Source organism: Liolophura sinensis, chromosome 6, assembly GCF_032854445.1.
Source record: "Liolophura sinensis isolate JHLJ2023 chromosome 6, CUHK_Ljap_v2, whole genome shotgun sequence".
NCBI lineage: Eukaryota > Metazoa > Mollusca > Polyplacophora > Chitonida > Chitonidae > Liolophura > Liolophura sinensis.
Genome location: NC_088300.1, coordinates 66,625,394 through 66,648,505, shown reverse-complemented (window position 1 = coordinate 66,648,505; position 23,112 = coordinate 66,625,394). Strand labels below are relative to the sequence as shown.

The 23,112-nt window shown below is 37.8% G+C and overlaps 1 protein-coding gene across 3 annotated transcripts; it reads left to right on the top strand.

Moving 5' to 3' along the window:
- The first annotated feature begins 38 nt into the window (after positions 1–38).
- On the top strand, positions 39–22,999 carry LOC135467883 (tetratricopeptide repeat protein 7B-like). Of its 3 annotated transcripts, XM_064745792.1 has the most exons (21): positions 39–159; positions 1,088–1,236; positions 2,626–2,788; positions 3,548–3,824; positions 4,322–4,400; positions 4,940–5,064; positions 5,713–5,776; positions 6,713–6,850; positions 7,969–8,052; positions 8,446–8,550; positions 8,790–8,962; positions 9,296–9,368; positions 9,790–9,950; positions 10,644–10,760; positions 11,881–11,981; positions 12,754–12,798; positions 15,267–15,410; positions 16,100–16,197; positions 17,067–17,171; positions 18,290–18,381; positions 19,445–22,999. In XM_064745792.1, exons 1-21 carry the CDS (start codon positions 39–41, stop codon positions 19,575–19,577), a joined length of 2,547 nt encoding a protein of 848 aa, XP_064601862.1. In that variant the 3' UTR covers positions 19,578–22,999. The 3 variants fall into 3 exon arrangements, with proteins under 3 accessions (XP_064601862.1, XP_064601863.1, XP_064601865.1); XM_064745793.1 differs by lacking the exon at positions 12,754–12,798; XM_064745795.1 differs by lacking the exons at positions 39–159; positions 1,088–1,236 and adding an exon at positions 1,270–1,407.
- Positions 23,000–23,112: the final 113 nt, after the last annotated feature.

The following is a 23,112-nucleotide window of genomic DNA, read 5'->3' as shown; positions in this document are numbered from 1 at the left end:
AGTTCGGAGAGTATAGTCTCGATTTAGACTGGCCAGAGATGGCCACCAAAACGAAGTTAACCCGGCTCGAGTCCGAGTTGGAGAAAAGCAGAGCAGAGGAAAACTGGAAGAAGGCAGAAGAGCTAGCTAGACAACTCTCAGTTAAATCCACAGGTCAAGGTAAAGGCTAACGCGACGTGCGCTAGTGATGAATGCCTTATGAATAACCATAAAGTGAACTGTCAACCACCTGACGTTGGCAACATTGGCAATGCGCTGCACACGAACATGTAGCTAGCTAACTCTGAATGATAGTCAATAAACGAAACAACCCGGCATTTATTTTCAGTAATTTCTTACCTTTTGTTTGGGCAGGTACTGTTCTCAAGATACAACTACTCTTCCGACGAGTAACTGAAGTAACATATGCATTGCGGTTGCAAGTTTCAGTCGTCGGGTTCAAAACTGGCATGATCCACACACCATTCGATTTGCGTGTGACATCGCTACAGCTGTGCTCCGCATCAAGCAGAAGAACAACAGAAGCGCTATCCCTTACAGACACATATTTTTCCTATATCGCTGCTGTGACTACCAAGAAATGAAATAACTCGCGGTTGCCCACCTGAACCATCCGCTTGCCAAATTGTCACTTTCACAAAGCAACCCCAATAGTTGGCAGAGGGTGCGCTTCGGGAGTGGTAGATAATGGCTCGGCAGGGCGGCTTACTTGCCTTCGGTAAGGCGTCTTAGTGAAGCAGTACTAGATAAAAGAGCGATGGAAATCCGTCCTGCAACAAGGAGGAACATTACATGCACTTTAAGGATTCCTTCGTTGTCATATGACTGAAAAATTGTTAAGTACGACGTTAAACCCCAAGCACTCACTCACTCACCCACTTTCACAATTCAGACAGCTTTGAAATATTTAAGTGAAAACAGGCTGTGATTTCCATGGGGTACAGTATATCTATAGATAATATCATTTGTGGTAATTTGATGGAAGATGCTGCCTGTACTGTTGTCAGGCATTTTGACAGCACAAACTTGTGTAATTTATGTACAATTATATGCTTATTATCGCAATTCCCTTCGATTTTGACATCAGAAAAGCTTTTGGACTTCATAATTGGAGAAAGGAAGTTGGAGACATATTTGCAAGAAAATGCTCCAAATGAGAAAAACATTTACCGTGCCAGAAGTCAGTTGTCTGAAGCAGAGGAATATCTGGAGCCAGTATGCCAGAGTGACTCTAAGGTATGCAGATCTTTAATTGAAGGTAGCTGGAATAACTTCCACTACATGTTAATAGTGGCCTTCACCAGCTCATCTGGCTTATTATGCATTTTCTCCAAGCTGATCTACCCTGACTAAAGAGATCTGAGGCTCAAATCTGAGGCTGCATCTTAAATTCAGGTGGTTTGTCAGGTATGCCAGACCAGTGTGTACAGCATTAGTCGCCCATAAATAAGTTAATAAAGATAACTAAATATTGATTGGCCAGTAGAATTGGTGGGGGTGGTGGTGGTGGTGGGGGTGTGGCTGAGTAGTTGGTGTGCTAGTACAAAACAGTGTCTCAACCTGTGAATGGTTGTGGGTTTTCCCTAGGCTCTGTCCAGTTTCCTCCCACTGTGATGCTGGCCGCTGTCATATAAGTGAAATATTCTTGTGTACAGCACGAAAAACACCGATCAGATAATTAAATCAAGTCAATAGCCTCTTAACGATGTAGCTGCTGTGAGTTCTGGCTTCCTCTCCGGTCATAGGCGGGAAGGGCTGCCTGCAACATGCATATGGTCATCGGTGTCAGGTGGGTTTCCTCCCAGGAGATAATGCTGGCCACTGTTGTAAAAGTGGAACAGTCTTGAATACGGCATTGAACGCCAATGAAGTAAACTGATTTGCCGAATAAAAAAGGCCAGCTTAAATGAAAAAGCCTCAAAAAATCGAAGTAGGCATCACTAAATAGATCACTTAAAGCTATACATAATTGTAAATATACTTGAATTCATTTTTTTAGATTTTTGTGGAGAGAGTTAAAGGTGTTCAAACATTGGAATTCTGAGGTGGGCTTTATGGACCATACTGTCAGAGGTTAGGAACTCTGACCTCATAGGAAGTTTTTTCAACTATAATCATGACACGGAATGTTGGGATGACTCTTTTTACCCATGAGTGAAAAATTACTGAAATAATGTTCTCAAAAATTCCTTCCTTCTGGTGAACATCAGGAAAAAAATGTGATGTCCATGTGATGACATCAGAGTTCCTAGACACCCTCAGTATGGCTCATAAAGCCTAACATAGTTTACGAATATTTGAATGCCTTTCAACACTCTTTGAAAACAAATCTGAAAGAATAAGTTAAGGTATTTTTACACATAGTTTTCACTTGTCTGTAAGATGAACCTTACTTCATATTTTAGCTTTCTTTTACTTTAGCTATCACTCATTTTAACTACATGATAATGTAGTTCAGAAATTCAGCCATGTTGTGGGCATGCCATATATATATGTTAATATTGATTTTTAATGTAATTAAAAAACAATTAAATGTTTGATAAAAACACACCTAACATGTGTTTAATCCAGCCTTTTGATTGCAGAGTTCACATTGTTGGTACAGTTGTTTATTTCTTTTTGCAGCAAAAGTTAGAAGCCCAGCTGCTCATGGGCAAGATTCACTTTGCCAAGGGAGCTTACCAGTATGCACTGAATTTGTATGACCAGGCTGGGTTAGAAACACTGAATCTAAGCACTGCCTCCACTAGGCTGCTGCACATAGTGGCTGAGGCATTTGCTGTAAAAGGTAAGTGAAGTGATGGAGGTGTCTTAAAGGGACACAGAATAGTCATTGATTGGCTAAAATGATAGTCAAGGCAGTCCAAGGCTATACTTAAGCTAAATGGTAAAGCCAAATTATAGGTGCTGGCATAGTACACTTATTCAAACGTTACCAACAATGCGGGAAATCCTGTCTCCACTGTCAGCCAATCAGTGTCCATTCTGTATCCCTTCAACCATCCATGTTAACTTATTTGGAAATGTTATTTTCTGCCAGTGCCTTCAAACAAGTTGAATGATCGATTCGTCTGATGGGCTGGAATGATTTCACTAGTGTTGTGGCAATATCAATTTTTTTAAGTTCATGGATGATAGATCAAGAAGGTTTTGATTTATGAGGAATCTGATTAATGTACTTTGCCAAAGAATGAATTTCTTTTGGTTACATTATTCTAGTGGACCACATGTGTATATAAGTACATTTAATTACATATAAGTGTAAAGCTATCACTAGAAGTAAATGTATTAAATAATCCTGACAATTTGACATGTTGTTGAAAGGGTGTGTATTTGAATTGCATGCCAAATTAGCCTGATTCATGAATAATTTGTCTGGCTGTGTGTGGGAAGGTCTGTTAACAACCTGCGAATGGTCGTTGGTTTCGCCCGGGATCTGCCCATTTTTCTCTCTGCTGGCAGCCATCATATAGGTGAATATTGTAGAGTAAGGTGTAAAACACCATTGACATAAAAAAATAAATATAAACAATTTGTTTGATTTCAGGTTTGTGTTTAGAGAAGACCCAGCCCACATCAACAAGTAAATACAAAGCTGCTGAGAGAGAGGAGAGTATCCTGTCTTGTCTACAAAAGGCTGGAGACTTGTCCATTTATTACCTACAGGAGAAGGAGCGGATCATTCACCAGGGAGGGTTGACAGGTGCACTGGTTGTGCCACCCCCTGGTTCAAGTGGTACCCCCTCAAGTGAGGGAAATGACAAACCAGATCACATTCTGCAGACAGCCATCCAGAGGTCTCCTATCATTTATATCAAAAATGGGTAAGAAGATAAACTTGTGACATTTTAGTTATGCTATACCGATACAACATTTATCTTCTCTGCTCATTTAGTGTACATATGATTCAAATTCTGTTAACGTTTTGATGGATTGTAAGTTGCTCTCATTCACTGAATTGTAGGATTTGATTATGTTTGAATTGCTCATTCTTCCACTAAAGTTATGTAAACAATCATGAACAGAGTGTTTTTTGTCATGATATTTTTAACAAACAATATGTGAGTAAATTAAAGATCTCAACATATATCCAGACACCCTGGTTTCCTCCACCCATAAACCTGACTTCATGTGTATAAATTAAAACTTTTTGAGTAGGATCCTAAGTGCCGTTCACATAAATAAATGAATATATCCGTTGCCTAATGTAGTGATACAAAGAAAAGTGTCAAACATTTCTGTGAAAAGCATAGGTTTTAATTTATAGAATAGTATTCTGTTGTGTAAAGCAATATATTATGTGTTTTTTATCTTTGATCAGACAGTTGCGGGAAGGAATAGGAAGGTTCAGGGAACTGTTGACGGCTGTAGAATCCAGATTTACACAAAACCTCCGGCAGGTTTGTACTTGTAATAGCCATTTTGAGTATTTGCAAGAAGTTAAAGACATAATAAAAATTTCAGAAAGTTAGTAGTATCTGGTCCATTTTTGGAACACACAGTATTCGTGGCCAAGGGGTCGTAAGTTTCTGCCCTGCTCTGCATGCCCTGTTTCCTCCCAACATAATGCTGGTTGCTGTAGACTACAGAAGCAGTAGTCATCGTCATATGACTGAAAAATTGTTAAGTACGACGTTAAACCTAAAGCATTCGCTCACTCACTCATAAGTGGTAGTATAAGTGAAATAGTATTGAGTATGGTGTATAACATTAATCAAATAAAAAAAAAGCATGTACCATTTTCTAATATGATAATGTCAATGAAAATATTCCCCCTTGTTGAAAAGTTAAATAAATTCACATGAATCATAAATTTGTTTTTATTTGGGTAATAAAGAATCTTTCTACCTCACTGGACATGACTTGAAGTATTTATAAGGAGACGAGCTGAATTGCATTTTACATACATGTGTAATTGACTGACTGGTACATGTTTCAGGTGCTGGCCAGGCAGCTAGCTGAGGTTTTGCTTAGGGGAGTTTGCCAGAAGACGTATGTACCTTTTGAAGAAAACAAATCCAACAGTGAGACTAATCCCAAACCCAGAAAATACTCTGGCGACAGGTACCTACTGTAATCCTTCAACTTTTTCGTATGTTTGCAAGGTATTTATCCAAGCATATTCTGAAGGCATTATTGTGTGTTGACTGATAGAATCATGCTGAAACTGGCCAATTCAATCAGTGTAGTTTTGTCTCCAAAATCAAATTAAGAATATGCATAAACTGCACTGAAAGTTGCTCTTTCATATTTGAAATGGTTGAGGAATAGAGGTATTATATTTCTGAAATAAATTGTGAAATTTAAAGTATTATAATTATGTCATGTCTCAGATACATGTATTAAGAAATAATGAACCGAACTACTCTAAATCTTTCACCTTTTCAACCACTGAAGCACTTTTTACAGTGGAATTTATGCATACAGTTGTTAAGAAAAATGATTTATTTGTGTCATTAAAGATGCAAGCCACATAAAACTGTTCTCTCAGAATGTTTCAAAATATTTGTTGCAGAGGCGGTTGAAAAAGTTGAAGAATTATGTATATATTTTCAAATGACTTTCTCTAAAGGGTATATTTTTAAGAAAGTCCAAAATACATGGTTTGATTTGGTTTCTTCTACTGACTGTATTATGGCACATGTTGTTACTTGTGTTGATCGTGTGTTATTGTATATGACATGACATGAAAGTCTTGATTTCTCGTGACAGACTCTTCAGACCCCGTGATGAAAATGAAGAGACTTTGCTCCTTTTGCTGATCTCAGAGGCTATAGTAAGTAACCAGTGATTTCCAGTCTTTTTGGACAGTAAGCTTTCTCTGATGATCGTTGAACTATTTACACAGTCTAAGACTAGCTGAAAACAACTTGTCTTCCATCAGTATGGTTTGTAAGTCACACCTTTGAAACTTTGTCCTTCATCTGTCATTGGTTTCTCTGGAACTCCAGTTTCCTCCATCTATAATGTTAAAGAACAATCAAAAAAATCAGTAAATAAATTTATGTTGTTCAAAATACTGTATAGGTTTGTCTCTGAAGTAATTGATAGCTGAATTATAGAGCTCAGGAAATTGCTATTGAAGTTTATCAAATGAGTTCCATGGATATGCCATATTAAAACTATGGGCTATATTGTGGCACAAGAACTGTTATTATACCTCATGGGGTAATTTTCGGTTTCCATTGGTCGACAGACGGTCATGTGATATTCCGCAAAACATGATGTACAAGGAGTGCAACATCACACTCACAAAGTATTATCCCACTTTCACGAGGCAATCTCTTGTGAGAACATCCAACAATCACATGCATTTATTCCACAGCAGTTATCTCCCTTTGAGAGCTCTCAGGTGTCTGCTTGTTCGTAAGGTAAACAACCGGATGGTGGTTATAGCTCTTTTATCGACGTACAGAAAAATTGGCTATTTAAAGTACAACTTCAAAAGGTACTGCTTTTTTTCGGTATAATAAAACATATGGTGCATGAGGTGCATGGTTGGGATATCAGAAATTGTCAGCTTGTCCTCGAATATCTCTCGAGCTGACAATTCCTGATGTCCCACCCCTCAGCATGCACTATTTGTACAATCTTTGACACTGACAGAACAGTCAAGTCTACCTTTTCCAACACCTTCAGGACTTGCCCAGTGAAAATACCGTTCAAATAAATAAATTAAAATCGAAAGTACTTTTGCTGTTGATGTTACCAGGCAACCCGTGACAATGTATTGAACCGTTCCCCAGACGTTACAGAGGCTCGCCTCCACACATTTCACACGACCATGGCCGTGTACGATCTCCTAGCCATAGCATTGGTCAAAAGAGCACAGTTCAACATACTGGCTGAGGTAAGTGCTCGGATTTCATTGGATTGCTTTTATGTAAGTGGGAAGGTCTGTCAGTAACCTGCAGATGGGTTTCCCCCGGTCTGTGCCTGGTTTCCACCCACCATAATGCTGGCCGCGGTTGTATAAGTGAAATATTCTTGAGAACGGCGTAAAACACCAATCAAATAAATAAATAAATAAATAAATAAATAAATAAATGGATTGCTTTTACAGGAATATACAGCTTGTTCAAGCGGCACAAAATGATAGTTTGTTAAGTCTGGGTGAAAACACTATAAAGTACATGAAGGGAGTGGGTTGTAACCATGTGGTTAAGGTGCTTGTCTTACAGTTGCTAGGAAACAAGAGATAATGGTTCAATCCCAGCTTTGGGCATGAAATTGTCAATATTGCCCTTAGCGGTCAACAGCACTCATAAGGCTGTTGAAGTAAAGATAAGCTTAAATATGAGGTAAGGTTGAACTTATAGACAACTGAAAACTATGCATAAAATAGTTACTTTTATTTATTTATTTTTTTTTTTTTTCAAGAGTGTTGAAAGGCAATGAAATATTTGAATTCTGTGGTGGGCTTTATGAGCCATTCTGACGGTATCTAGGAACTGTTATATCACCTTTTTTCCTGATGTTCACCAGAAGGAAGGAATTTTTGGGAACATTTTTTCAGTAATCTTTTACTCATGGGTAAAAAGAGTTATTACAATATTCATTGTCATGATTAGAGTTGGGAAAACTTTCTGTGATGTCAGAGTTCCTAAACTGTGATAGTATGGTTCATAAAGCTCGCGTTGAAATTCAAATGTTTGGACGCCTTCAACTCTCTTCACAAGAATGTAAAAAAGTGATCTATTAAGTGATCCCTACTTCGATTTTTTTCCTTTGAAAACTTTTCAGGTATTACACCATTACAAGGTTATTGTAGATCACCATTATGATATACATATACTTTAGAATGCCATGCGGGAATCTTGCTCTTCATTCTGGCCAGTTGTTTCTTTGTTGTTGTTTTTGTTTGAGATTTGGCCCAGTTTTTGTCTTGGCATGATTTACATAAGTGTATTAAATGCTGGAAATCAATGTTACAGTATTGGCATTTTTTTCACTTTTTTGTTTTTCCAGTCATTTGAGAGAGCTATGAGATTTTCTTTTGATGAATTCCACATCTGGTACCAGTTCGCACTAGCTCTTGTATGTGCTGGTAAGGTAGGTATCGCAGTAGGTAGTTATTTTCTCTAGTCTGTTGCTTAAAAATGTTTGCTAGATCAAAGTTAAGTAATTTGTGGACATCATCAGGTCATCAGATTGTCTCCCATGAAAAGTTGTCAGCCCAGTGTCACTGTGGAGAGTTCTGGGGAGGAGGGGCAGTGATAGGTCTGATTTCTTTAGCAAGTCATTCCAGTGAGGCAGCAGTGAACATGTAAATATAGATTTGACCTAAACCAAATTTGAAACTAAAGCAGGCAAAGGAAACAAGTTTTGACTTCTTCTGATGTAATAGACATTATAGATTTATCATTGTTTAATTTATAATTTTTGTCTGAGATGGTTATTGATAGTTTATGTAATGTATACCAATTGTGTATTGTAATGTTTTAGCACAGTCGAGCGCTGCAGGTTTTAGAGAGTTGTACCCAGCTTCAGCCAAACAACCCTGTGGTTCCTCTGCAAGCTGCCAAAGCTTGCTATGAACAGCTCTTCCAGGTAAAATACACTTTTTACGTACAAGTGAATGACCTAAAAAGGTAAAATTAAGGACAGTCCATTTTCAAGTTGTGATTCTTTGTATTGGGCAAACCCTAAAAGCCTCTTGACATCTTATTGGTTTATAACAACGGTATTTAAGCTATCATTTGGATGGTGAGTTCAGCTCTTTTATGCTGTGACAAGGGAAGTAACTTTGTGGAACTCTTATTCAGAATTCTGCTGCCCCTGTTTTTCAGTATGAAGAGGGAATCCGATTCTCAGAGAAAGCCATACATATCCATCAACATCACCCTCTCTTGTCACGAGCTTTTGTCTCCTTGGGAATAGGGTACAGCATGAAAGCTACGGAAATGAAACTTCAGGGAGAGAGACAAATTTACCAGAAAAAAGCGCTGGATGCGTTTTACAAGTGAGCAAATGCTTAACAGTTGTCTTGTAGATTGATATGACTTAGTACATTTTTGTTCCGTGGGTAGTCTTGTAATAAACATTAAAATTTTTTTGATAAAAGAGCCCCAGCTGCTTTTCTACTTAAAACTATTTGAATATCAAACTAATGGTGATGATACGTCAAGTTTTAACATTCTCTTTTCAATTTTTCAGAAGATGTGCAATCATTTAAATACTTAATAGTAGAATTATCATTCTTTGATACACAAAATCATTTTTTTTTTTTTTCATTTTTTAATTTTTTCCACTCATTACTTGATGATTTTACTCTTCACATGCATCTTTCTTTGAGGGCCTATTCTGAGGACTCTAATGATTACCTGGTGCTGTTCCACTTGGCAATGCAGCTGGCGATCCTACGACAGGTAAATTGTTCAAATTGTTTTTTTTATTATGACTTTCAACTGACTAATTGTTTGCTGTTTTATAGTATACAATCCACAGTGTTCATGTATGTCTAGATATATTTATAATGTTGTATTGGGATCAAGCTGTCTCATGTGACTTAAGTGTTTTTCTTTGAGTGGCCTACAGGCCTGGTTTATCAGGTACTTGATGGACAGCAGTGGTTTACTTCAGGTAGTGGCACCCAAATTTCCATCATCCATATACGTTATTTGAGTTAAATGTGGTCTTAAGGTGATAACATCTTTGCAGAGGTCAGTTTTGATTACTCAGCATTACCATGAATCATATAGATGAGTACAGAAAATACATGTGAAGAAGGAAACCACACATGTGGAATTGAAATATGCAAGATTTCCATACATGCTTTTGTGTGTGTAGATTCCTGATGCCATTAAGTTTGTGAAACTGGCCCTGAAGTTGAGGAGTGATCACATCCAGTCATTACACCTGTTAGTATTACTGCTGACTGCCCAGAAACACCATCAGGAGGCCATGACTCTGTTACTGGCTGCTCTGGATGAGTACCCTGACAACCTCAGGTGAGTACACTAACAGATCATCTCAGGTGAGTCCACTTACGGACCATCTCAGGTGAGTCCACTAAAGGACCATCTCAGGTGAGTCCACTTACAGACCATCTCAGGAGAGTCCACTAGTGGACCATCTCAGGTGAGTCCACTAACGGATCATTTCAGGTGAGTCCACTAACTGATCACCTCAGGTGAGTCCACTAACGGATCACCTCAGATGAGTCCACTAACTGACCATCTCAAGTGAGTCCACCAACTGATCATGTCAGCACTGGATGCTTTTTAAAAGTGAGCAATTGCTTAACAGTTGCCTAATGTGGATGATGGTTCAGGTTTTAAACATTGTCTTTTTGCTATCTTTCAGCAGTCTTTGCTTTGTTTTAAAATATGTAACCATTTAAATTGTAGAACTACCATTCTCTGTTCTTATTTTTTTGCCCTTATTACTCGATGATTTACTCTTAACATACATCTTTGTTTGAGGGCTTATTCTGAAGAACATCGCTGAAGTAATGGTTACTCAGTGATAGGATACGCAAATATATGGTGTCAGTAGTCCTCATTAGGCTGAGTGTCAATATGAGGATAAGTGACGCCATATATTTCTGTATCCTATCACTTAGTAACTGTGTGACTAATAAAATTTACACGGCATTACTAAGGAAAAACAAATGTGTTATATTTTAATGCTTTTTTTCTCAGCCTCTTGCTGACAAAGAGTAAACTAGAGGAAGTGTGTTGTGGCCCAGAGGAGGCGCTGATCACCTGTAAACAGATGTTAGAGCTGTGGAAGGGGCTGCATGAGATCGAGGATGATGAGTGAGTCTAGAGATGGTCTTACATTTATCCACTAATCCTGCTGACTTTTGTTCCAAATCCACAGAAAAACATTTAGTTTTACATTGGTGCCTGTAGTTGTTGTTCTGCACCATGTGAAAATTCTGTATAACTAGCAGTTGGCATATGCCAGTAACGTGGACAGAGCCTCACGTAAAGGAGTGTGATAGTGTTTCCAAACATTGTAGTAACAGAAACTTGTACTGTCAGGAGTATGGAAACCTGCCGGAAATATTACAATTTGTTTCAAGCCCACTCAGGGCATAGCTCAACACAGGTGCCTCAAAGATGTCGGTCCCTGTCTCCGTTCATGTCTGTGCATCCCTCCTTAGTTGTTGATACCTGCACTTTGAAGATTTTAGAAATTGCTTGATACATAGTGGAATTCAACAATTATATTGTACAGTTTATGGCATGCTCAAGAGTGGAACGTCATTGTGAGTTTTACATCAGCTGGCAAATAATGATGTTCCAACATGCATTTGGCTTTCTTACATAAACTAAATGTCTATTACTAAATAGATAATGATTTGCCCTAAACCAGCTATTGAGCTGTTCTGCATAAAACAGATAGGTCTACCCTTAAACAGGGTGTTGCTCAGGTGCTGTAATTCACCTAATGATAAGCATTTTTCAGATGACACATTTTGCTTAATTTTGATTGATTCCTCCACCTTACATGGCCACTTTTTTGTGAAGATTGCTTAATTTCTTACCTGAAAATTGTACGTGTGAGTATCAGAAATATGAATTAAAGAGTTTTATGTGCTTTGGAAAGTGCATTTTTACATACCAGATTTTAGGTGTAAAACAGAACCTGGTTAATACTAAGTGGTCTGGTTTCACCTGTGCTCTTTTGCCCAGTTTCTTGACACCATAGTGCTGGTCACCGTGATATTAGTGAAATATCCTTGAGTACGGTGCCAACGCCAATAAAATGAATAAATAAATCATCTGTGCTCTCTGATTTCCTCCTGCCATAAATCTTACCGCGTCATACAAGAAATAATTTCTTAAGTACACTGATGCACACTTATCAAACCAGTAAATACAAAAAAAACATGGAATAATTGTGATTTTGTGGTCTGTTCTCCTGTGCCAGTGCCTTGTCTCAGAGGAAGTCAGTGCGTATGGACCGAGCAACATTTGACAGGAGGAGTGTGGCTCAGTTACAAATGTCAGAGCTCAGCGAAAGGGACTCTGGTATGGTTACCTTTGAACAACATTTAATAGGGGAGTTTTGAGATTGAACTCTTTTATCACTAAAGGTAAAAAAGTCCTGCTGTGTCATGTGACCTGTCGGCAAGATAAGGCAACCTTTCACATTTACTGTAACATGGTCCTCTGAAGAAAGTTCCACAAGTAGTAATTTTGAGTAGATGAATGATAAGGAGCTGAATGTTAGTGAACTTGAAGTGTCATTTGTACCTCTGGAACATGATGACGCACTTGATCTATAAATTAATGTCAACAAAGGTTTAATTTCCCCCCCCCCCCCCCCCCCCCCCAAAAGAGGAGGACAGATTTTACTTGTAACAACAAAAGAGTTTGAACTTAACGTTCCCCTGTTTTTTATTCTTCTATTTGTGTATGTGTATGTCCTCTTGTAAAAAAAATACTCTTGTAAAATAGTTCTGTCACAAAACTTGTGCTTGCTGAGTTTGATAGTTGTAGAAGTGTTAAAGACACACATCAGTCAGTGATTTGGAGCAGAACTGTTTCATCACATTACTGTATTGGGTACACTATTGCAGCATGCAGAAAGATGTTGAAGATCAAGTTCGAGATCAATATTTCTAATCTTCATTTCACATCTCCAGTAGATGGGCATTATGCATTCCTGAGGCTCAGCATTATTATTTGAACAGCATGATTGTGAAATGTGATTTTTGATTTCAACAAACACGCTAAACGCTACTCTTTGAATATTCATTACCAGACACTTTTGATAAATAGCTTGTGTACTCCGGTGTAGGAAATTTACTCGAAGTACCTGCACTGTGGGAGAAGTCAAGAGCAGGTAAATCTTGTTTGTATCCTATAAGGACAGCATGGTTTGTCTCCCCTTATCACATGGCATGGTATGGGACGTGGAACCTTTGTAATTTATTGTGTTTGGTTTGACAGCTTTTAAGTTTTATTTATTCACACAATATCCCAAGCTTTCTCATTCCTCTTTTATCCATGACATTGTGAAAGTTGACTTCATCATTTTTCTCATTTTCACAGGGGTGGGGGGTGGGGGCTATCACAAGTAGTTTGACCTCTCAGTAATCCACTGTGGCTACCACTTAAGTTCGCGACTTTTAGCTCTCTTTCTTTTTTTTTTGATGATAAACAGCAGTTTGTTAAAGGTCAAATAAATACATGTTTCTTTGTCTGTTTTGTGATTGTCATGTCATGAGTGTATCTTTTATACTTATTATAATCAAGATCCAATTCAGTCCAGTATTAAACAATTCTTGTTTGTTTTCACTGTTCATTTCAGTCTCTTTAACTTTTGTTATTAGATTATTTAAAAGTACTAATTAGGGTTAATAACATTAATTTTTTCACAGAGAATTTCAAATGATGTTTTTGTGTTTTAAGCTGTGATACCGCTACTCATCATTTTATTACTTGAATATGATACATCATTCTAAACATTGTGCCGAAGATTCCATTGCACAAATTTTGCCACCAATTCTGGTTTTGCTCACACTCTGCACAGCTTTATAAGTGTTTTTTTTTTTCACAATTTAAAACTTTCTACATTTTATACATTTTGCATATTAGCCAAATGAATCTAGAATGGCTGCCAAGCTTTCTTCTCTTCTGTCAGTCATGACGTTTGTCTGGGCATTGTATACTCTCTTTCGTCTTGGTATCTCTGTTGCTCACAAACAAACATCATGTTCCTTACACACATCATCTATCCACTAAGGGTGAAAAACTTTCTTGTTCTTTGACATTAAATTTGCTTTGAAGTTTATGGTCATCCATGATAACAGAATTGACCGCAGCATTCTGCGGGCTCTTTCTGCGGGCTCTTTCTGCAACTTGTATGGTCCATCTGGCATATTAATAATGAAATTGAATCTGAAACCAAATTTTCAGGTGCTGCACTCACTGATTGCTCGAAACTGCTCTTTGCTTACAAATGCTTACACCATTTTCATACAAGTGGTACAAGTTCTGCATTTCTCTGGTCAGGCCTGTTTGCATACCACTGGCACGGTGACAGTTTGTAGTGTATCAGTTTATAAAGTCATAACATTTTATATTTTACATTCGTAATTTGACTCGTTTTCTTAAAAGATTATTTACCGATAATTTTTGTCGAGTTCCCTACAGTTGTCTGATTAATCTGGCATCTTAAAACGAGACGACTCTTTTGGGTCATAGCTTTCATTATCATTTTTATTCCTCATTTTTCTGTTTGTAATAACAACAAAGCTGTACGTTTATGCTATGTCCCCATTTTGATTTCTGAATGTACCAGGGTTCACACAGTCCTTAGATTTTTTTAAAGATCTTAATTTTGTTAAGTTTCAAAATCTTGAATCTGTGTTTGAAAGGAAACTTTTCAAACAAAAATGCCTGTAAAACTGACTTTTTATAATTGAGTTCATTACGATCAGACAAAAAAAAGTGAGACATTCAACTTAAGCTCAGTCTACTGCAAACAAATGACCAGAAAGTGATTCTCTTCAGGGACCTACATCGAATACAGCTGCGGCTTCATGTTGAAAAGTTTCAATTTTTGGATTGTTTAGCATCCCCACCTCCTTCAATAATTATACTGATATATGCATCGTTCTGTACACCCTGAATTTTTTTTTCTCTTTTTTTGAAATAACAATGGCATCATTTTCAGGCTGACAAGCTTACACTCATTGCAGAATGTAATTATTTGCTTAACCTGTCTTTTGTTGCCAGTCATATTACTGTACTTGGCATCTCTGCTGTAACATAGAATATTTGAATGACCTTTGACGTGCTAGAGAACATAGCATATTAGGCCCTTAAACATTCTCGAAACATTTCCTTTCATGGTTCTGAACTCTATTGAAGATTCTAAACATGTTCTGAATATTTCAAACCATAAGTGCCTACCAGTCACACTTGTAGTGAGGAGCCTTGGGGAGCCTCTTAAGGCTTGGGTGGGAACAAAGCCACTGTTTAGTTGGTAGTACAGATTTCATTGGAAATCACTGGCCACCAATGTGACATGAGTAAAACCTTGTTAGGTATTTGCCGAAGGCCATCCAGTTTTCTTCACTCAGTAAACAGGCTGCTGTTTTATGGGTGTTTGAAATATTCTTGTGTATGCATGTGCTTAATTGTTTGAATCTTGTGTGCCCAGATGACCCCACTTTCAAGGCCTTAATGTGAAATATTTACTATAAATGTATTAAATTTATACATGCACTGACAGGGTGGAGCTGTTGATTAACAGCTTTCCCCACTGATTGATGTCTATTCATTTATCTGTGCGTCTGTCTGTAGGTTCTATCCGTGCAGAATCGCTGGCAGCCTCGCGAGTAGAACAAGCTCTCTCAGAAGTGGCTTCCACGGTGAACAGCGGCTTCCAGCCCAGACCAGGACCTCAGCAGACCTGGTATCTACAGGCGCAGATCTGGCTCCATCTTGGTAGGCTGCACAAAGCACTCTACACTTTTCTCAACATGTATCTGCCCCATGATGTGCTATACAGTATGCTGATCCATTCCTCGCTCTTGAAAATTCTGTGAAATGTAAAGCATAGGCCATGGTAGCTCTGAGGTTGATTGGCTCCATGTATGTTCCCAGCTTAGCTTCTACATTAACCTATCTGAATCTGGAACTTGGCCTTGTCGCATGCGCTGTGTCAAACCTGTATGCGACGAAAACAAAGTTTCCTATGATTTTAAAGCACATGTCATTTCACCTCATTATGCAGAAATAATAAAGCCCATAACATTGCAGTTAACACAAATATAAACAAGGCATCTATTAAGGGGATATTGCAATGACTGGTTGACTCGTATCAACATAATGGCTTGGGCGGGGCAGCTTGTTTGCCTTCGGTACGTCATCTCAATGAAGCAGTAGTAGATAAATGAGCGTTGGAAATCGGTCCTGCAACTAGGAGGCACATTACATGCACTCTAAGGACCCCTCTGTGGTCATATGACTAAAAAATGGTGAAGTACAACGTTAAATCCCAAGCACTCACTTCCTCATCCTTTTTCTTGTTACAATGATGTCAATAATCTGCTGTTCGTGATGCAGTAAAGGGTGGATACAACTGAGCGCCATAAAACTACCTGTAACAGAAATATTTCTTTGTTTTTGTCCAGCTGAGCTGTACCTGGACATGGATAAAGTGTGTGAGGCAGAATCCTGTGTCATAGAAACCTCTGGTATTTTCCCGCTCTCTCACCAGGTGGCCTACATGGTAAGGGGACACAACCTGAAGTAGCTCTAGGCTTACATTGTACATTTTCCTATAGTGGTAAATTTGTTCATGTTACTTTTCTCAGTTTTTAACATTTTGGAATCCAGGTGTAATTGTTGACAGAGGCATTTCCTTTTATCAAGGTTGGATTTAATTGAATAAACATGCATATGATAGACTGGTTTTGAAAATATAACAATATTTCATGTAAAATTTATAGATTTTGATTTATAATATTGATGAGATTGTGTCTTGCATTTGAATTAAATAATGGTTTGTACAGCAGCACAATCTTGCATGTCATTCCTATCATACAAATGTTGTCAATGATTTACCCAGACACAGGGTCATATCTAGAGCCGTTGTAGCTTCAGGTTCACAAACTGTTGAGTGCCCAAACTAATTAAGTTGTGTTAAAACTGACAAGTGAGTTAAACCAAAATATGATGGTATACCAATAAAAAGGTAAAGTTTTCATACAAAATTTCTTCCATCCACAGACCTAAAAGCTCTCAGAAAGTATGATTTTGAGGTGCGTTGTATAAAAAGGTCTTCATGCACACGCATAATGTTTGAGATCAAACATTTTTTTGTTACACATAGCCCTGATTCATGTCCATAGGGCCCTGACTAGCTTATGTAGATGGAGCATTCATCTTGCAATCTAAGATTAGCACCTGACCTCTTACAGAACCATGTCAGGCATTGTCAGAAACCTGGTTAAGGCTGAAACACTTCTCCAGCCTGGCTGTTTTCTTCTAAACCTGACTGATGTGATATTTGTGACATATTCTTGAGTATGGTACGAAGCCCCGATCATTATGACAAATATATAAACTATTCATGTACATGTATTGTTTGTTTCACAGAAGGGCAGAGTGTTTGAATACAAACAGAACTACTCTGAGGCCAAGTCTAACTACGAGAATGCCGTGTCAATCAACCCAGGCCACATTAAAAGTTTACATCATCTGGTGAGTCACCATTAGTGAAGCCTACTCGTTGTAATGCTGATATTACACTGTGTGGGGGCCTCCATGGCTCAGTTGGTTATCGCGCTAGCGCGGCGTAATGACCCAGGAGCCTCTCACCAGTGCGGCCGCTGTGAGTTCAAGTCCAGCCCATGCTGGCTTCCTCTCTGGCCATAGGTGGGAAGGTCTTCCAGCAACCTGTGGATGGTCGTGAGTTTCTTCTGAGGTGTGCCTGGTTTCCTCCCACCATAATGCTGGCCGCCGTCGTATAAGTGAAATATTCTTGAGTACGGCGTAAAACACCAATCAAATGAATAAGTAAATACACTGTGTGTTGTAGGACTGAGTAAGTACAGTATGCTTACATGCAAGCTTGGAAATATGCTGCAGGAGAAGGACGCTGTCTTGCGCCAAACAACATTTGACAGGCACCAAGTGTTTGTGACCGACAAACTGAAACTGTCATGGAAATATTAAACATTGCAATATTTTAAATAATGTGTGGATAGCTGGAAAATTTACCATGTCAAATACCAATTATATCTTGCTTGATATAAACAGGATTGACATGCATGAACACCAAAAGTTGACATCATTTGGTGAGGTTTTCATCTTCATCATTAGCGTGCAATGTTAAAGTTACATGTGTGAGATGTATTGAAAAAGACTCCTACATTAGGTTGGCCCAGATTTTCTCCACCCACATACCGTATATAAAGTATGATAGCCTCTTGTATGTTACAAGAAATATCGATCAAATCGGTCGCATCAGGATATGAAAATGTTTGTCTCTGTCAAGTACAGGTCAGTTAAGACAGTTCTAGGATGATTAGCAGGAACAATATACCCTAAATGACCATAAACTTTGTCACATAACTTGCCCATTTTTCATGATTCTAACAGTTTTATTTATTTTAGAAAGGTGTTTTGAGGCTTACTTGGAACATGGGATGATCATATTCTACTGGGAAATTTTAAGTTTCAGCACCGAAAATAATATTTTGGGACATCACCTGACCTGTCAACTGAATATTAATTACTTAGTTAAATTCCATTGAAATATTTGGGTCATGTAGTATTAGTGATTATGATTAATGATTTGCTGCTTTCGTTTTTGCCAGGGTTTGGTGCTACATTACATGAATAATGACAGATTGGCAGAGAAAGTGCTACGAGATGCTGTCAATGCTGATCCCACTTCACATCTCTCCTGGTAACTATCTACAATTAATTGTCCCCCAACTCCAACCAGGAACAGTTTGAAGAGGGAATTTAGGGATGGTGATGTTCAGCATTCTGTCGATCAAACGATGTCACTTTTTCTGCTATGGTTAAGCGGGAGGCTTGGATCTCAGTGGTCTATTTTTACCATTTTGGCATTTCATATTTACTTTTAGTATCACTATTGGGATGAAAGTGCCTCTGAAAAAAGTTTAAAATTGTCAGAAATTAACCTGATCTTTTATTAATGTATTAAATTATTTAATTGATGTTTTAAATCTCATTCAGAAATATTTATTTTCATTTGGATGGCAGCTAGTTTTATAGGCAGAGGAGAAAAGCCAGAAAAGGCAGAAACCTGCTCAGATACCTACCCATATTTTATCACTGAATTGGACTTTGAAATTTAAATAAGTTGAGACGCTGGCCATGGTTGAGTTGTTTAAATACTTTGCCTTCATTCACTGGGATACACAAAGTGTGGATTGAAACGTAGTCCTGGATTGAAACATAGTCCTGGATTGAAACATAGTCTTGGATTGAAACATAGTCCTAGATTGAAACAGTCTTGGATTGAAACATAGTCCTAGATTGAAACATAGTCTTGGATTGAAACATGGTCTTGCCCTAACTGTTCATGGTGCCTTCACAACAATAAACACTCAGTGACACTTGTGTGGCTGTTCGTGCAGTCTAATGTTTATTGAAGACCATGTCTTAAACTATTATGGCGTTTACTGAGCCCAAAGCATTCCAGTTTTCCAGTTTCCTTTCAAAACTGACTGCTGCTCTATGGCCGTACATGGGAAGGCCTCCCAGTAACCCGCGGATGGTCGTGGGTTTCCCTTGGCTCTGCCCAGATTCCTCCCACCATAATTATTGAAATATTCTTGAGGACGGTATAAAGCACCAATCACAAATAAATAAAAACGGACTGTCATTGTATAAAAGCAAAAGTCTCTAGTATTGCATTAAACCATAATGAAATAATTAATCAAGTGTAATCTTTACAAATCTTGATGACCTGATAAAATTATTGTGTATGATCTTTGCAGGTACAGTCTAGGTCAAATCCTTCAGTCAATAGGTCACCACCAGGAGGCGTCTCAGTGTCAGGTGACTGCGATGGAACTTGAGCTAACTAGTCCTATTGTCCCCTTTACAGTGATTCCTCGCTGCCTGCAGTGATATAACAACAACAACATTTTTAGCCATTGTCCCACATTTTATTTCTCCGTCTGTGATAGTTCATGCCCTCGGTCGTTATTTTTATCAGGTGTCAGATATCATGTCATTCCCTCTAACAGATATAATACATGTACTTATCATTCAGCATTGCACTGAAGCGAGTTTGTCAGTTGTTATCATTGTTAAGTACTAAATCATGGCAGCTTTTGAAGTGTTGTTATGTTTTGATGGCATATGCATGTATATATAGATTTATAAATATGCTGAGGACCATGGACAAAAAGTGTACATCTCTAGGCTAGCCAAATAGCATTGAACTCTTGGTTAATTACATGTTAGTACAATACTGTAATTCTCCAACCTTTCCGCATGTTTGCAAGGTGTTTACTCAAGCACATTCTGAATGCATTTTTCTGTGTTGACTGATAAAATTGCACTTTTCGTGAAGCCCTGAAACTGGCCAATCCAACCATGTAGTTTTGTCTCCAGTCATATTAAAAATGTGCATAAATTGCAACTAGAAGTTGCTCTATCATATGTGAAGGTTGAGGAATTTGTGTAGGACACAATACAATGTTTTTATACAATACACCTTAAATTAAAGTGTTCATAGCTATATTCAGTGAAGTGCGAACACACAGTTAGAAATTATGACAATGTTACTTGTTTTGAATATTAAAAATGTTGAATATGTTTGAGGATCCAATTCATCAAGCCAATTAATTTCCCATCATGCATCAGTGTTTTTTTTGGACACTGTTTGTAAAGAATTTCTCTGTTAGAGGTAGATCATCATATAGCTTATATGAGGGTATGTGGTTTCCATGACCTTTCAGGTAATATATTTACTTTATGAGAGTTGTACACTTTTAGTTCTGGACTTTTGATAAGAGATAGTGCTCCGTGTACATAAATTGATCCTGTAGGTGTGGGCGAACTTAACCTCTCCACTAGTTCTACAGCAGTTGCTGTAACATTTGACCAACATCTTGTTAATTGCTTTGATACAGTTTGGAGGTATTACAACTTTGAATCACCTGATTGAATAACAAAGTTATGAATAAGTACATGTTTTTTTCTAAGCCTTGGACTGACCATTGGGCATTTATTGACTGTCACACTTTACATTGTTTCATGCACATAAGTGAAATTTAGCCTGCTTGTCCCTTTGTATTATATGCCAAAATTTAGGCATTCATTGGTGGTTTTTGTTTGTTTTTATATTTTTGAAGTGGCTTGTCTTGAAAGTGTTTTGTTTGCAATATTTCATTCCTTGTCACACACCATTTTGTCATTACTTGAGACATATTGGAAGCATACATGCCTGAAAGTAAATGTCTTAAGAAACTACATGTTGACAAATGGGGGAAATTCACCTAGAATATATCTACATGCACAACAGGTTTTCAGGTAAACAAATTTGAATAGCCTATATACAAGCATATATGTAGTTCACAGTTATTTGATCTTTAAATTCAAAATTTTGTGATGTCCTGTCATTTCTTTCCATAGAACAACTTCAGGATTAGAATTTTCATGTGTGATTTATGTTTGTCAGTACTAATATTAATCAGTGTTCGTACCGAGGGTCATATTTTCTTAACATCCATGCTAAGGGCAGCTCTGAAAGTATTAACATTTTGACATTTGACATTTTCTTGTACAATTTTAGACTTTAAGTAGACAAGAATGACTGATTTCTTAACATGTTTGCACCCTTTAAAGCGGTTCTTTGTGAGCTCTGATTTTACATCGAGTTTTTCCCACTTTAAATCCTATTTTGACATGTACCTGTGTAGACAGAAACAAGATTCTATTTTCATGAAAGGAACAGGTCATTAGACCCGTTCACAGAGCTTAGTAGATGTGTGTCTAGTTTTCGGATTATTTCCCTCATAGTATTATAACTTAGATGTTATTGCCGAGAAAAAACGGATATAATTGGCATGGTTGCTGTTTCAGGTATACCTGCTTTAACCCAGTCTCTTCGGTAATGTGGCCCGGCATTAAACAACATTACTGTCAGTAGACTTTGTGATATAATGATACAATTCATCCACCATTAAACCGCGTGTGTATGTATATCGAGAAAAATACTTTATTGATACCTATAGCTACCTAGTGTGATGATGTATATTTCAAGTTGTCATACTTCAAAGTGCTTCACATTTGCAAATCACCTGTATACCCCAGAAGAATTGTCAGTCAAAAGGCTGGGTAAACCCTTCATAAGAGGAGTCCTTAGTTCTAGCTGGGACTAATATTAGTCTCAGGTTCTAGGGTATGACTCTTTAGATAACCATGAAGAACAGATTTGGCACTAATTCCATGAAGCATTAGTATACGGGAACGAGAACTTTTCAAGTACGCCAATCGTGAGTTTCCTTATGATGAAATTGTTTCTTTCTGTTGGCGGTGACATTGTGATCAGCTGAAAAACTCATCTAAAGTACAGACCATTCATTGTGGAGAAACCGCACTGGTGCTGCTGTAAAGGGTTGGCTGTTATGTAACTTGCGCGGTCCATTCAGATGTATGGTACCTATAATTATCAGTTCGATATTTGCTGTACGTAAGTCATGCATTTTAGGATATTGTTTTTGTTCCAAACTTGCCGAGATAAGCTGGTGTGTTAGGGTTTTTGTTGAGATTTTTGTTTTCAAATTAGAATGCTGGCTTTATCATAATAAAAAATCTATGACAAGTGTCGAGCTCATAAAAATCTGTCAAAACTTTCAGACTTACCTTTGGCTGTTGTTGTAATTTATCGCTCCAGACTTTTAAAATATACATGTATAGTTACAGATTTTACTGAGCGCAATACAAGTATTCGTATATCATTTAGGTAACTGTAATTTAATTATTCATTATTTACTGCGAGATTTGATGGCCTAATGGTATCAGCATTTCAGCTTGTCCCGGGACAACGTGCGTCGTTTTGGTTCCAAGCTGTCCATAATGGAAGTGTTTTGGGCGAAGGAGGCTGTGCTCAGTCCGTTTTGTTGGGAGCGGGTCTAGTATATTTTCACTGAACAATGGGCATGGTATGAATGGGCTTTCCTTCGTATCTAGTATTCTATATATTCCTTATGGCGTCCATATTTGCACCATAGACGGGAGTTAGTGACCTTTCTGAAGAGCTTGCGGAGTATTTGACAGTGTCTGATCATGGGTGATACTCTTAGACAAATAATAAAGTATTCACATTTATGAGATTAACTATTTTTTTCTCCTGATCTCGGAGTTTCTTATATCTGCTTGATGTCAAGCACGGGTGTAGTTACTTAATCATGAAAAATGTTGATTATATCTAAAATATAAGCCATTTCAAGATACAAGACCTCAGCATGAAGCTTTGTGATCTAATTTGTTGTAATCTATATTCATGTATAGCAAATATTTTTAATAAAACCCGTGTAAGTTACCAGTTTTGTAGTGTCCTTGATGGTCATTGAAAAGGTAACGATTCATTACCATCATGATTTTCTCAACAGATTTGAATATATACAGGGACTTCGCTTAGGTGGTTTTGTCA